The sequence below is a fragment of the Hydra vulgaris genome, chromosome 12 (assembly GCF_038396675.1).
Source record: "Hydra vulgaris chromosome 12, alternate assembly HydraT2T_AEP".
NCBI lineage: Eukaryota > Metazoa > Cnidaria > Hydrozoa > Anthoathecata > Hydridae > Hydra > Hydra vulgaris.
The window spans coordinates 4,686,090-4,703,151 of NC_088931.1; the positions used below are offsets into that span (position 1 = coordinate 4,686,090).

Consider the following 17,062-nt stretch of genomic DNA (forward strand, 5'->3'; position numbering starts at 1 on the left):
TTCTATATATTAAGTCACATTTGTTCAATGATTTTAAGTTTGTTTAATGATTATTATGATTTTCGAAGGTTATATTGATATTTAAGAATTAAGCATAGCCAACCTGATAAAGTTATGGAATTACAGTATAACTCATAAATATTTTTATAATTCTTTTTTTTCTAATTCTAACTTTTTTTACATTGTATTTTTATTACTTTTTTTTTTTAATTTCTTACTGAACTTTGTTAACTTAAGTAACAGATTTATTTCTAAAGGTTGTGAAGTCTTTGCATCAAGCCTTCTTCTGATTTTAATATCATGTAGTTGAATAAAATTTTTATGAAATTATTTATTTAGTCAGAGCACCGACGTGAAAAAAAACGAAAGCATGATGATAAAAAAGAGTCGTTTATACCAATACCTAAGTTAACATTAAAAATGGGACCTGAAATGATATCCGAATCAACGCCCTCAAAGTTGTGAGTACTTTAAAAATTTTCGTTTTAAGCTAAGTGACTCATTCAATTTAAAGTCAACAAATTTTTTTATTAAAATTTTGTTCTTTATTTAGTTTTATATTTGAACTTTTATTTTTATATTAGAGTTAATTGTTATGCAAGGATTAACTTAGAATGACTTAGAGGATTAACTTAGTTAACTTAAACTTACCCAATAGGTAATTTAAAACAAGCAAACAGTAACACATCAAGCAATTACTGCAATCATATTAGTAAACATGACTAGCACAATCAGAAATTGAATCACTTGTTACTGAACAATACTTTATGCAGGTGTTATAAATATTTGATTGAAATAATAACTATTACATGCCAAATTATAATTGAAATAGAAGTTAACTTAATATAAACAATTATGCTCTAAAAATTTCAAATTAATCAAGTTTTGAATTGTTGCTGATGGTCCACAATGATTTAAAAATCATCCAAAGAGAAATTATAAAAAATCATTCAGTCAGAATAAGGTATTTGTGCTAATATAAAGCATTTAAAAGGGCAAATAATAAATTCAAGACTATTTAAAAATCAGATTCTTATTTTCTTCCTTTGTTTCAAACTTTTAAAATTAACTTTTATTTACAACTTTGTTGCCAAAAACATCTTTAAATTTTAAATAAGCAAACAAAATTTTAATTAGACTTGTCTTAACATTTTGTTTTGTTAAAGGTAAACTATAACTTTACATACTCAAATAGCTAACAGTTTTTCAAGAATTATTTTTTTCTAATAAATAGTAATAAAAATATGGTATATATATATACATATATATATATATATATATATATATATATATATATATATATATATATATATATACATACATACATACATAAATACATACATACATACATACATACATACATACATACATACATACATACATACATACATACATACATACATACATACATACATACATATACATATACATATATATATATATATATATATATATATATATATATATATATATATATATATATATATATATATATACATATATATATATATATATATAACCTAATAAAAAAATTTTTTAAAATCATCTATTATTATTTAAATTTTGACCACAGCTTCTATAAAATCCTCATTTTACAAAAATCTCCTCTGAAATCCTCTGTTATCCTCTAAAATGTTGGAAATGTGATCAGATCTCCTCTATAACTTTTATTTTTTCATTTCTTGATGGTAGTATAAAGCTCAAAATTCCTGGTCTGCGAAACTGGGTAATGACTAAACATGCAATTGGACTCATAAAATCAGTAGGGCAGCCATTTAGATCCCCTGAAAGAATTATTAGTAGTTTGTTGCCCATTGTACAGCAAGTTATGGCTAACTCTATAAGTTGTGCAAGTTGATAATATGCATTGCGCTGGCCACTTTTAGACCATACCGGGATATATTCACATATTACTAGACAAGAGAAGTATCCTTGGGATGGTATTTTGGGTATACACAACCAATTGTTAGTTCAATTTCTTGTTTAGACACCAAGACTCATATTCGATTATTAATTTTATTTGTTCTATCCTATGTGAGAATTTCATGTTTATGAATATAATAGTACCACCATCTATGTGATCCTGACATTCAGTGCTTATGAAAATGTATTTATTATTGGGAAAGAATAGTTTGCTTGCCACTAGGGTTTAGCCAAGTTTCGTTTAGACAGGCAATGTAGATCTTTGAATCTGTAAGAAATTGATTCAAAATTTTGATTTTGTTACAGAGTGTGTGCATATTAGTCATGCAGATGGTTGGTAAGCTAGTGGTGTTGATGCTAGAGCTAATTGGCTGGCATGGAGCAAAGAGTTAAGACACCATGCATCTTGATTATTGCTCCATTGCAGATACCACAGTGAAAGCATCAGGGTTATCAATATAAAGACGCTTGGAAAAATAACGTCATTATTAGCGAGGTCTATAACTGTTGGGACCTCTGTGATGCAGGGTAACATTGCTGGCGGTAACAACTGCTACAGAGACTGCTTCAGAGATATCAAATATTATTATATTTTTATAATATTTGGTATCCTTGAAGCAGTCTCTTCAAACTGCTTCAAGGATACCAAATATTATTATTGTTTGGTATATTATTATAAAAGCTTAGCTGTTTGGTTTAACAAGTACTAAATAAAAACAAGATAAATAAAAGCCACTTTATATGGAACTCTGAGTTTCATGCCTGTCAATAATCATCAATGTTAAAAATGACTTTAAAAAATATTAGCCTGGATGGATCAATTTAGTTTTAAAAAATATTCAAAAAACGCACAAAAATGTTTTTTGCTCAAGCTAGATGGTCTGAATCCACCATTGGGGTCAAGTCTGAATCCACCATTGGTCTGAATCCACTATTGGGGTGCCGTGAGATTCTTATGTTTTTGAAAAAAAAATTTAAGCTCAGGAAAAAGTGTGTTTTTGTGCAGAATTAAATTTCAAGGTAGGTTTGCTATGGACCACTTTTTGATTAGAAAATGTATTGATATTCAAATTTTCACATTTTGACATTACCTTGGGGAAAGTAATAATATTTTTCTAAAGTTTTTTTTTATATAATACAGATATCAATCTCTATTTTAAAATAAAAACGATAGTTAAAGCAGAATTGCTTTTGTGATAAAAACATGAAAAATTGAGTTGTTTTGCTAAAAATTAATTTCATATTTAAACAATACAATTAAACTTTTTAAGAATTTTTCCTTTACTTAATGGATTTATTAGTGAAGTAAAAAAAAAATGATTGAATTTCCAATTTATTCATATAATAAATAAACTTGATTTCATAGTTTTTGCTTTTTTTTTTTGCCATTGCAGAACGTCAATTAACCTTTTTTATGGACAAATTTGAAGACTTTTTTTACAGTAAATTTTATTCTCCTTAATATTGATACACTCTTTATTGAGTGTATCAATATTAAGGAGAATAAAATGTAAGGTGTAAGAAAATGCTTAGAAACCCACAATATACACAAAAGATTGGCTATGTAGTGAGCCACCTAAAATAAAAAACAGGACATCCTATTTTTTAGTCCTAGGGCAGGTCCTTGTACCTATTTCAAGATTTTTTTTTTTCAGGCAACACTATTTAATTTTAAATTTTTAGGCTATTTATTTTTTCAACTTATTCAACTATAAAATATTTTACAATTTTTTAAAATTGTGTAATTTTTATTCTAAAAATTTAATGTTTTTTTCTAAAAATAAAATATGGAGTTTTTTCTAAAAATTAAAATGGACTTTTTTTCTAAAAATTAAATGGACTTTTTTTCTAAAAATTAAATGGACTTTTTTTCTAAAATTAAATGGACTTTTTTACTAAAAATTAAATATAAAGTGTTATTAAAATTCAACAAAACAATTAACTTGTTTGAAATTATTTTTTTAAATAACTTCTACTTAATACTTTTGGGCAATTTTAAGATTGTTATTGGGAATCCTTTTAAAATAATTATTGGGAATCCTTTTAAAATTATTACTGGGAATCCTTTTAAAATTATTATTGGGAATCCTTTTAAAATTATTATTGGGAATCCTTTTAAAATAGTTATTGGAAATCCTTATAAAATTCTTCACACAAAAAAGCTTCTCTTTTTAAAATTTGATTAAAACAGAAAAAAATGTCACTGTCAACAATATTTGTTTGTACAAAAGATCATATAATCCTTTAATTCATTTGGCTCTTCTTAATATGTCTTTAATTTTTTTATTTGTCTTTAAGAAACTGTGATTTACAAATTGATTCATTATACTCTAATTGAGGTCAGACTAGAGCTGAAAAAATTTTTTTAAATGAATAAAATCTGGATAAATGAAAATGTACTTTTTGTTAGATCTATAATTTGTGTTGCTTTGTTAACTTCAATAGTTGTGTGCTTTACAAAAAAAGTTTGAGTCTATGAGAACACCTCGTTCTTTGTAGATTTATTGATTACTCTTGTTTAAACTCTAAAGATTTCTGTAATTTAAAAAAAATTTCAAGATGGCTAATTTCATTCAAACAATAGCAATTTGTTATTCTCAATTGCAAAATTTAACCCTTGTTATTTTTAAATGTTTTTTAAGTCGTCAGAATGTTTTGAGTGTTTTTTATTTAAGGGGTATTATGTTTTAAATTTTTGAAACATCTTGATTTATTATTTTATGATTAGGGTTATCAAGTCAGAAGTTGTATCACCCGTGGTTTTAGTTCCTCCAGCTAAAAAGACTAAGAAACAAAAAGAAACTAAACCAGCTGCTGGCTTCTATGCAGAAACAATAACAAACACATCGGTTATTTTCTTTTTTTGTTGTTGATAAATTTTTTTTTTTTTTTTTTTGAAATTAATGCATATTTTAATGGATGAATATTACTATAAGTAAGTTAACTTCTCAATTTTCTTTAAATATAAAAAGCAACATTTTTCAGAAACAAAAAAAGCATGTTTAAAAATCATTTACTTTTTGTAAATAAAATTAGTTTAAATTTGTGTTTAAAAAAACTCTTTTTTGTTGTTGTTGTTGTTACTGTGGGCCTGAAAGCCCTAATGTATTGTTTCCTTAATTTTAAATACTTGCACAATGCCTTTATCTTTTTCTTATATATTGGAGGTTTATCTTGGGAAACATTGAACTTAAAAATAAAACCCAAATTAATCACATAACATATTTAAAAAAATTTAATTTACTATTATTTAATATCATATTATATCATTATTTAATTTAGGATTTAATATTTCAAAATGACTATATGACTCACTTTTTTATATATAAATATTTTAGGCAGTATATGAATTAGGGTGATGACTTTTATACAACCTCGTTTCCCTGTATCATAATTTGATGAGCTTTCATTTAAGATTAAATAAAGTATTACATTCAAGGCAATTTGATAAAAAACCTCATGCACAAAATGATTTTAAGAATTTTATTAGGTTTTTGGCCAAATTTTTGAAGTCACTGTAAGCAGGTACATATATATATATATATATATATATATATATATATATATATATATATATATATATATATATATTTAATTTTTCTTTTTTTTTTTTTTTTTTTTTTCGCTTCCAACAAGGCTGCAAGCAGCCACTAATTAAAGTTGGAAGTTACTGTAAGAGAAAAGATGAAGGTTGTAGAGCAAGATAACGATTGACAGATGATTTAAAAGATTGCAAATTATATGAATCAGGAAAGCAAGAAGAAGGAAGGGAATTCCAAAGAACTGATGTTCGAGGAAAAAAACTAGACGAATAAGTGTTTTTGGAGCACTTAGGAACAGTCACAGAAAAAGGATGACACTTAATTGAATGACGAGTAACACGAGAATGAATTTTAGTAGATGGCACAAGAGACGCTAGCTCTTTAGAGCAGTGCCCATTATAGTATTTGTAGAAAAGAGAAAGAGAATATATATATATATATATATATATATAAATATATATATATAAATATATATATATATATAAATATATATATATATATAAATATATATATATATATATATATATAAATATATATATATATATATATATATATAAATATATATATATATATATAAATATATATATATATATAAATATATATATATATATAATATATATATATATATATATATATATATATATATATATATATATATATATATATATATATATATATATATATATATACAGGCCTTGTTATCAGATTTCGCTGCGTAGCGAAAACGCGTAGCGCATTTCTAAGTAACTAAACTCAGCAAATATATTTTGCATCGTTAGAAGTTATATTGCGTCACTAGCCTCTTTTCAAGTACCGCATTGTAATTAAAGTTATTTTATTAACGCGTTAAAAATCATACAAACAGTTTGTTTTTTTCTCACTATAACAAAAGTTACAAATAAAATCTAAGTTCTTATTAAAAAAATCATTTTTATTATTTTTTTCAAATATGAACTAAATTTTATTTTGAAAAAAATATTTTTTTCATGAAACGTAAAATATTTGTTTATTTTCTTATGATTTTATATTTGGTTTTTGGTTATTTTATTAACTGTTAATACATTTTTTCTTATTTAATTTGTGAACTCTTTTTAATAATGTTTTTAAACAATAAAGTTTTTTTTTGTTATTTATCAGTTACCGATAACATATTCGTGATCATAATTTATTTTCATAAATTAAATGAACGTCATTAAAACTTTACGTTATTGAATTAACAATAAACAAAATATCTTATTAATAAAATATTTACATCAAAATAAATCGTGCATTTTTTAAACTTATTATGACTAAAAATAATTTTTATATTTAAAAGGAATTTATATATTTAATTCCTTAATATAAAACTTAAAACACTTTTTTTTTTAACTAATTTTTAATAACAAAAAAAAAAAATTATGAAACAAACTGTTTCTTTAACAAAAAAATCTATTATTTTACAATTGAGGTTAAATTTACTTACGACTTTATTTCTTCTGAACGTTTAACGTAATCAAACACGTTAACGGTAATCAAAAGATAATTTAAATATTCTAAAACATATAAGTTTTTGCGTAGCGCAAAACTGCTGAACGCGTAGGCAAATCGCCTTTTCGCAAGCAAAATGCGAGCTGCGTAGCGCTTCTTAACAAGGCCTGTATATATATATATATATATATATATATATATATATATATATATATATATATATATATATATATATATATATATATATATATATATATATATATATATATATATATATATATATATATATATATATATATATATTAGGGCTGTCCAAAAAAATTTTTTTTTCAGATTTGATTGCATAGTTGTTTATTTTGTGCCATTTGACATAGTAATTAACTGTGCAAAAAATCTTTCCAATCAGATAATGTTTAGGGGGTGCTCAATGACCATAAAGTTTTACGAAAAATGTGAAAAACATGGAAAAAGTAACAAAGTTCCACAAATTTCTAAAACCCAGTTAATTAGATTTTTCAGATTTGATCAGTTTTAATTATCTCTAAATATTAAATTCTGAATACAAATTACAATCCACATCCACTTTAGACTGGTTTATTAGCAGAGAAATTAATGAAATAAAATACTGCAATACGACTAAAGTTCTGCAGTTTTTGTTATATCAGAATTTTTCCAAAATAAAACACTAGGATTTTTGACTCTTTGTCATTGATTAAAATACGAATTATAAACAAAAAAACATATGAGCAATTAACATTTAATTATCGTAATGTTATAGTTCGTGCAATGTTAATGCTAGCGAGGACTATAACTCTTCAGAGTACACTTTCTGGCATCTGGCACTCGCTTTCTGTGATCCTCAACCACCTGAATTAACCTCTGCATTTCAGATTCATTCCTTGTAATCGATTCATTAAACATCGACATTAAAGCCACAGATCGTTCGGCAGCATCATTTACTACTTTCAATGAATATACTAAATTTTTTCCTTTTTGGTATTCTGGGGAATCATTCCAGGTAGCTGGATCGTTGTTGAACAGAAAATCAATATCAACCTTCATTGACCGCAACGCACTTGCTGAAACTGATGTCACCAGCATGTCCAGAGATTTCTTCTCTAGACTTTCAATGTTCTTTAATTTGATCAACCTTTCAGACCAGTTCTCACCGTGAAATTTCATGTTGGAAATCATTTTTCGCTTCTCTTCCGTTTGAAGTTTGTTTGAAAACAAAGCTAGTGGGACCAATTCTGGTGAAAGGTACCACAAATGGTTTTGAAAGTTCTTGACTGCTGCTTCGGAAATCGTTTTATTCACAACTGCAAACTGCTTAAGTTGCTGAAACAGAAACAAGTCATTAACTGGAGCATCGCTGGCATTTGTGCATGATATCCAAGATTTTACATAAACCAGACTAGCAAATAAGCAAAATTCACAGAGATTTTTTTCCTCTTTTGTGGTCAACTTGAACTCTTCACGAAATAAATAAATCTTAAAACAATAAATAACCTTGGCCATCCAGCGAGCCATGTGATAAGCACCAGGGATCTTGAAATGATAATTTTTCTCTTCTTGATCAGGCAGTTTTCCAAGTATTAACAGACAGAGATCCATGATTTCTTTGTAGTCATCCCTTGGCATTTTAACATGCAGGTTTTCTTTGAGGAATGCAATCACTTCATTTTGTAGTTCTTGCACCAGGGGTATTTTCATTCGAATGTCATCCAGAGGTTTAAAATTTCCTTGATTAACTTTGGGCCAATATTGCTGAAATCTCTGGAAAAGAGGTATGTTGGGACCAGATGATGGTCCAAATAGTGATCCAAACACTCCTGCTACTATGATCTCATGAACATGGTGTCTGCAAGCGAAATATAACAAATTTCTACCTATATGTTTCTCTAGAACTACACATGCACCATTTTTGGAGCCAGTGTTAGAGGCTGTAGTATCAAAACTCATTCCAATAACATCACCAATTATGTCCCAGAAATTAGGCAGATGAATAACTGCTTTTGCTTGGGCTTCTCCAGTTCCAGCTGATAGTTTTGCTATTCCAAGTATTTTGTCAACATTGTGACCTGTCACACCTACAGATAGCCGGTCAACATTTGCTTTAGGGGCTGCAGAATTTGTACGATCTATCATCAGTTTGCCATCCCAGTGGACGATTAATGGTGGTTTGTCCAAATCCCAGAATTCAGTTCGAACAGTGGCTTCAATATTTGATCGATGATAGGTTCGTTTTCTACGGACTGTTGAACGTGACAATGATCCATCATCGAGGTTCTGTCCACCAGCCCTTGCAATTGCTGCTGCTAGTATAGTAAATTTTGTGTCAGATAGATTAATTCTGTCTAATGTTGATGAAACATCAGGCGAGTCAAGAATTGTATCTAAGATACATTGTCGTTTTGGAGTACTTGCTAAACTTGATTCAGCTGACCCTGAAGAACTTGCTTTACTGACTTGTTGTCTGTAATAAACAGGGATTTCTATCTCAAAATCTCTATCAACCATTTTGTCATTATCAACAGCATCGTTATCGTTGTCATCACTATAACTTTCGTCATGTAAAGGTTCAATAACAGGAACTATTGCACTCGCACCAGATTGTCTTTGCTCTTCTTTTAGCTTTCGTTCTCTCTCTGCTTGTTTCCTTGCTTCATTTCTTTCTTCTAATTTTGAAAGTTCTTTGTCCTCTCCAAACATCACCATTTTTCTCTGACATCTCTGATCCAATAAAAATTCTTTATCTTCTTCAATTCTGATCATGGTTTCAGCATCCTTGTGGGCAATGTCAAAAAGTAGGCCAATGGTGTCTGTAAATGATTTCTCTCTCGATTTCTGAGAATCTGACAATCTGGATTTATTTTTTTTTATTAATTTAAATTCCTGGACTAAAGTTTTCAACTTTAAGACTACATTCGGATGAAATGCTGTCGGAATACGGGCTTTATTCCAAATAATAATCAGTTCATCAACAGTTGTTTTAAGACTTTCAGGCACTGACTTTTTGGTTGAAATAAGATGATAAAAAAATGTTTTTAAAACATCAGATGTTAAGGGAAGAACTTTATCTGGAAGATTTGGCTCTGGTTGTCCAATTAAAACACGATAGCAACACGAGATGATGCTGCCATTTCAATGATAACTGAAATATTATGAGAAAATCAAAACTCAATACCATATTATACAAACTTATCATTCAGTTGTTGGTTTATGCAGCTGCAGCAATATATTATAATAATTATTACTAAAGAAATTAAATAAATATTTTCAAATTAGAAATTATTATTATCTGCACTTAATAACAAACAATACACTACCAGACTACCATGCTAGTTTTCTGTAATAGGTTACTAAGGTTAGGTACTATCAAAATATTAATACATTTGTTGTCAAACTGAAATTCCAAATAAAAATAATATTTATACTTGTAAACCTTTTTATTCTGTTTGAACAAATTCTAAATTGAGTTAAATAATAGTATTAAAATTATGAATACAAATTTTAACAAAATGATATAAACACAGTTGTTTTAAACACTAGCAGACATTTTTTAGTCTGGTGCCCTGATGACAGTTAATCTGCTGCACTTTAATTAATCTATATAGCACGCAATCAGACAATATTTCAGTGGAAAAAATCTAACTAACCAGGTTCTAGAAATTTTTGGAACTTTGGAACTTTTTACACGTTTTTGACGTTTTTCGTAAAACTTTATGGTCATTGAGCACCCCCTAAACATTATCTGATTGGAAAGATTTTTTCCACAGTCAATTACTATGTCAAATGGCACAAAATAAACAACTATGCATTCAAATCCGAGAAAAAGTTTTTTTTCCTGTGTTCACATGAACAGCCCTAATATATATATATATGTATATATATATATATATATTTATATATATATTTATATATTTATATATATATATATATATATTTATATATATATATATATATATATATATTTATATATATATATATATATTTATATATATATATATATATATATATATATATATATATATATATATATATATATATATATATTTATATTGTTAATACAATTACGTAAAATGCTAAAATGCCTACATAAATAACATTTCAAAGTGGTTTGTGCGTAATCTTTTTAAATATTTTAATAGAATAAATATCATTTTAGTCATTAATAGGCAAAAGTTCATTCACTCGTGCTACAGGAAATAATTTTTGAGAAAAAAAATCACCCTAATATGAATACTTTAATATTTTTAAAAGCCTATTTAGTTGATTTAGTTTTGTTAAAGCCAATAGAGTTGGCAAGTAAATACTGTTAATAAAATTTCAATTAGTTACATTTTTAGAGAATTTTTATTTTTTTTAAAGTTTTTTGTGAAGTATAATATATAATATAGTAATTTAAAAATATAATATATAGAAATATAATTTTAAAAAATTAAATTATTTTTTTCTTCTAGTCTTCTATGTCAGCAGATCTTTATTATTGTCCTGGCTGTGATCGTCCTGATGATGGAAGTCCAATGATAGGATGCGACTCTTGTGATGGATGGTACCATTGGTAATGATTTTTAGTGCTATTTTCAATATAAAACAACAGGATATACTGCAAATGTATATCCTGCTTTGTATATCTTTTTGTATCTCTATAAATATCTTCTTTTTTTTTTTCTTTTTTTTTAAAAAATAAAAAGAAGGAAGATATTTATAGAGATACAAGAGAGGAAGGAGAACTGTGTTTTACTTTAAATACTTAATTCAGTGCTAATATTTTATATAGCTACTGATATTTTAAACGGCTCCTGATATTTCATATGTTTCCTGATATTTTAAACAGCTCCTAATATTTTGTATATTTAATTTATGATATTTTATACAGTTCCTAATATTTTATATAGTTCATGATATTTAAAGTCAGATCATGATAAAAATCATTATAATCATTATATACAACCAGCAACGTATCCTGCTTTCTTGCAGACCTGGCTTTTTTTATGCAAAAGATAGAAGATGTAAACTCTGACTTGATAATACTTCTCTGCCCTGGCGCTCTTGGTTGAGTAAATGGTAGAGCGTTTTAATAAAAGTACTCTAAGAAAGATGTAAAAGGCATTTGGTAAATGTAGAAGTTCTCCTAGGCAAAAACTTTATGAATAAGAAAAATACTTTCACCCCTTCTTTATCTAATAGGCTGGTATATATACAGACACGTGTTTCATAGCTTTATGCCTGTAAGTAATATTTGATCTATTTCATCAACTACTTGGCCTTTAAATCTAAGTTTTTAAAATTAATCTGTTTAATCTTGTCTCTTGTTTTTTCTCTTTACTTTACTTTGATTTAGCTCAAAAGTTTTTTTTTTAATTGTTTACCCATATACTAAACTTTAAAACTTGCACAACTCTAATCACTTACCTTTACTCCTTGATTTGTTTCTTGTCTCTTGATATTTTATATAGGTTCTTATTTTTTTAATGTTCTTATTTTATACCATGCTATGATTTCATTAAAATTTTTATCTTGTCATTGCTTTTCTTAAAACTATTTCAAGTCTGTTATGGCTTTTGTGCTGATGTTTTTTAAGCACGTGAGCTTTTATTCCTTGCTGAGGGTTTTTTTTTCAATCAAATTTACTCAAACAATCACTATAATAAGGTAAAATTTACAGGGAAAAAACTGTAAATTATCTCTTCTATCTGTAAATGATGTCTCAAAAACATGAAGATGGAAGAGAATTCAATAGAACTAATGTTTGGGGAAACAAACTAAATTAATAAAAGTTTTGAAGCATGAGAAACAATAAAAGAATGCAACTTAACTGAATGACAAATCACAAAAGGTTAAGTTTTGGTTGATGGAGCAAGAAGTAATAACTAGTTTGTGCAGCGAACATGATAGTATTTGTAAAAAGGAGAAAGAATTGCTTACAACAATAATGGAACAGGGACCTTATGACAATCTAACAGATGCTCAAGATTAGCAGGTTGCGCTGGGTAAACAACATTTACAATGCTTTTTCTGAACCTTGCCTAGAAGAGAGAGAGGTCCTCATAAGAAGAACCAGCCCAAATATGACTACATTATTCCATACATGAAGGAATAGGAGATTTATAGAGGTATCAGGAGTAAGAATATAAGAAGGACAATAAAGAGAGGCAATCATAGGAGATGCTAACTTTGGAATGGGTATGGTTCATAACAAAGAAAATCATGAAATGAAATGATCTAATCAACATTAGAGTAGCATTAAGAATTGAGGTTGCTGTGAATCTGATGTAGAAGAAGTAAGAAAAGTTTTATGAGGGTTTTTTTTTTTTTTTTGTTAATTCACCTCCCCAAGGCCCAGAAGGCCACTACAGACAAGAAGACTACTTAATTGTGGTTATAACCCTCCCTCAACTCTATAACTCTGAAACACGAACCTTGAAAAACAAGGGCGCTGCGCGGAGAAACAAGTTAAGCGCAATTTTGATCAGAAGCAACATCAAAAAGAGTGCAGTATTGGGAAAAAGAAGAATGATAAAGAGAAAAGGAAAGGAGATTAAAAGAAGATATGCTATGCAAAAGCCCATACATAAATAGTCAGAGGGTTTAAACCTGGTTTCACTTTAAATAGTTGAGTTAGCCTGGTTTCACTACAAATAGGTGAGTTGATGCCCAGCAAGGTGGGCCGAAAAACAACACTTTTCAAAAATTGCATTTCAATACCTCTAGATGTGTTTTGTATAATAATTTTTTGCCCCCTAATATCCTAAATATTTACAGGGTCCTCTAATATTTTTAAAAAAAAAAGCTCAAAAATGGTCAAAAAAGAAATTATATAAAAATCTCCAAAATAATATTTGTTTTATTAAAAAAGGATATTGAATATATATATATATATATATATATATATATATATATATATATATATATATATATATATATATATATATATACACTCTTGCATGGTCATCTTTAAGTTTTTTTTTATTAGATTATAGATAGACTGCCTGCCCCAACCAAACACTCAGTCGATGTAGCAGCACTCCATTTTGAGTCAGGCTACTTGTCAGTCAATCTAGCAGCACTCCGTTGCAAGTCAAGCTATTTTTCAGTCAATGTACAGCACTCCGTTGCGAGTCAGGCTATATAATAGTTAATGTAGCAACACTCTGTGCATGTTTTACTGTTAAAAAATAAAAATAAAAACATTCAGAATGTTGGTTTTTTTAAATTTAATTACTTCCTGCAATTAAATTAATGCGTTTTGACATAATCCAACCTTAATTTTGTCAGCATTTAATACCACAAACAAGCGAAGAGCCATGTATATATACACACACACATATATTATCAAATACTTGTAAAAAATCACCCTTATTAACTTTTAGATTTTTAAAAAAAACATTTTTTATCCAATAAAATTAAGAAAATAGTTTTTCTATGAAACAAATTATTTTCAAAGTTTTTATATTGTTTCACTTCTTTTGAACCTATTTGTAAGAACTTTTTTTTTTTTAATTATTGGTGACTCTGTAAATGTTTAAGTGTTTTGGGAGCAACTCTAAAAAAAAAAATTATTCAAAATTTTTTTATTTCCAGTGTTATTTTATTATATAAAATACATTTTGAGGTATTAAAAGGTAATTTTTAAAATTCTTGTTTTTCCGCCTACTTTTATGCCCAGGTCAAGCATGTGTTTATTTGTGAAACAATAATAGCCATCACCACTGAGATCCGTAGATAAAGTAGATGAAGTAGCTAAATTCAAATTCTCATAAAGATTAAGTCTGGTGAAATTTACAGGAGGTAAGATTCAATAGATAATAAGTTGCTTTAAAAATCACAAATGTTTGTAAAAGATATATCAAAACAATCAGGTTCTCTTACTGTGTAATATTTTTAGGATTATTGAATCCTTCCTTACCAATTGTAGTATAAAAGTTGTCCTAGATAGACAGCATTCTTCTTTATTTTTTGTAACTTCAAGGGTTCCTCAAGGTTCTATCCTTGGCCCTATACTTTTTCTAATTTACATTAAGGATCTCCCAGAAATTCTCACATCGAAAGAGGCATTGTTGGCTGTTGATACTCCACTTATTCTTGTCTTGATAAGAAGCCAACACTCTTTGATTGCTTGGAGGGGGCATTTAATTTTGAAAAGGATCTCACTTCTGCTACTGCTTGGGAGTCTCAGTGGCTGGTGAACTTTAACTCAGATTAAACTTAACTCAGATAGAACTTTAACTGAGATAAAACTCAATTTTTATCAGCTAAACATTATTGCAATATTCTAGATCTTCCTATATTTATGAGCGGTAATGTACTTGATGAGTCATCTACCCTTCATCTTCTAGGTTTAACTCTTACTTCTGATCTTTCTTGGAAATTATATATCAAATCCATTGCAAAATTAGCATCTGCTAAGGTTGCATCTCTTTATCATGCTCACATTTTTCTTACTCTGGATTTTTATTCTTTACCCCTATAAATCTCAATTCCGTCTTTGTATGGAATACTGTTGCCATATCTGGAGCAGATCTTCCAATAATGTCCTTTCTCTTTTAGATAAGGTGCAAAAATGCATTATAAACATAGATGAATCTTTTCTTTCTCTTTTCTATAAATACTAAAATGGGGACTGCTCTAAAGAGCTAGCGTCTTTTGTGCCATCTGCTAAAATTCATTCTTGTGTTACTTTTCATTCAATTAAGCCTCATCCTTTTAATGTAATTGTTCCTAAGTGCTCTAAAAATTCTTATTTGTCTAGTTTTTTTTTCCTCAAACATCAGTTCTTTGTAGTTCACTCCCTTCATCTTATTTTTCTGATTCATATAATTTCCAATCTTTTAAGTCGTCTGTTAATTGTTATCTTGCTTTATAAACTTTAACTTTTCTTATCCAGTAACTTCCAACTATAATAGTGGCTGCTTGCAGTCTTGTTGGAAGTAAAGATGTTAAAAAAAAAAGTGGAGATTGGTTTTTTATCTTAGGTACTTTAGTTATGTCCTAAAACACCTTTTCTCGATCTTAAACAAAATCAATTTTAAAATATTCTTGAAAAAAAAACCATTTTAACTTTTGACATTATTATCCATACTATTAAAATATTCTTTTAATTTTTTTTTTCATTATTATTACAATTATCATCAGTGCTTTTTATTTATTTTTCTTCTTCATTTTACCTTAAACCTGCAAATTATGATTTCTATATGTTTATTTTTAAACCTTTTTTGAAACCTTTTACTTTGATTCAATCAGTCGTCTCACTATTTATCATAGTTTATTCTTCATTTTTAATTGAACAATCTGAAAAATTTTCTCTTATATTAAATGTCATTTATTCTTTTACTGCTCAAAATTTTTTCTTTGGAAGCAACCATTAATTGAATCAAACCTTGTTATTTGAAAGCCACCATTACTTGAATATATAACTAATACTTGGAACATATTTCTAACATTAAGAAAAAAAATTGTTTTTTTATTGTTTCCATTATAACTTTCCCCTCTACTTTAATGAGAATATATCTCACAATAAAAATTTTTTACAATGTAATTTCTATTTTTTTATTTTTCCTTAATGAAGTTAGAATGAGGTTTAATGAAATTACTTAGAATAAGGTTGAATTAAGTTAATTAAAATGAGATTAGATGAAGTTAGTTAGAATGAAGAATTAAAGAGTTTGAACATTTTTTTTTATTTGGCTATAAAGATGCTCCCAGAATAATGATCTTTTAACAGAGCTCCACAGAAAAGTGATTCATTTGCGAACACAGAAGAGTGATATATAGTCAAACGTTTTGTAATAAAATTTTTCAATACTTTTCCAAAATAATTTTATTTTACCTTAATAAGTATCTAAAGATAATCTGAAAGAGTGAATTTAACCCTTTTTACAATTGTCATTTAAAATATGAAAGAACAACCAAGATCATTTCCAATATATAAGAGGCACTGAATTATTCTGAATGGATGAAGAAATAGGTTTTCCAGTATTGATAAAAAGTAGCATTCCCACATTGATTAACGTAATACAATTTTATTTTTTTCATTTACATAAAACGTTATTAGAAAAAAGACTGAAGACTTTTCACCTATTTTAATACTAAAAGTGGATGTTAAAAACCTCTTGAGCTCTCTCTGC

The 17,062-nt window shown here is 27.4% G+C and overlaps 1 protein-coding gene across 3 annotated transcripts in view; it reads left to right on the forward strand.

Moving 5' to 3' along the window:
- The window catches only part of LOC100199050 (transcription initiation factor TFIID subunit 3), a 103,666-nt gene that overhangs the window by 75,619 nt on the left and 10,985 nt on the right, over positions 1-17,062 (forward strand). For all 3 annotated transcript variants that reach the window (XM_065811286.1, XM_065811288.1, XM_065811287.1), the window contains 3 exons: positions 340-461; positions 4,652-4,772; positions 11,396-11,496. In XM_065811286.1, the coding sequence (XP_065667358.1) occupies positions 340-461; positions 4,652-4,772; positions 11,396-11,496 (344 nt within the window). The remainder of the gene's footprint in view (positions 1-339; positions 462-4,651; positions 4,773-11,395; positions 11,497-17,062) is intronic.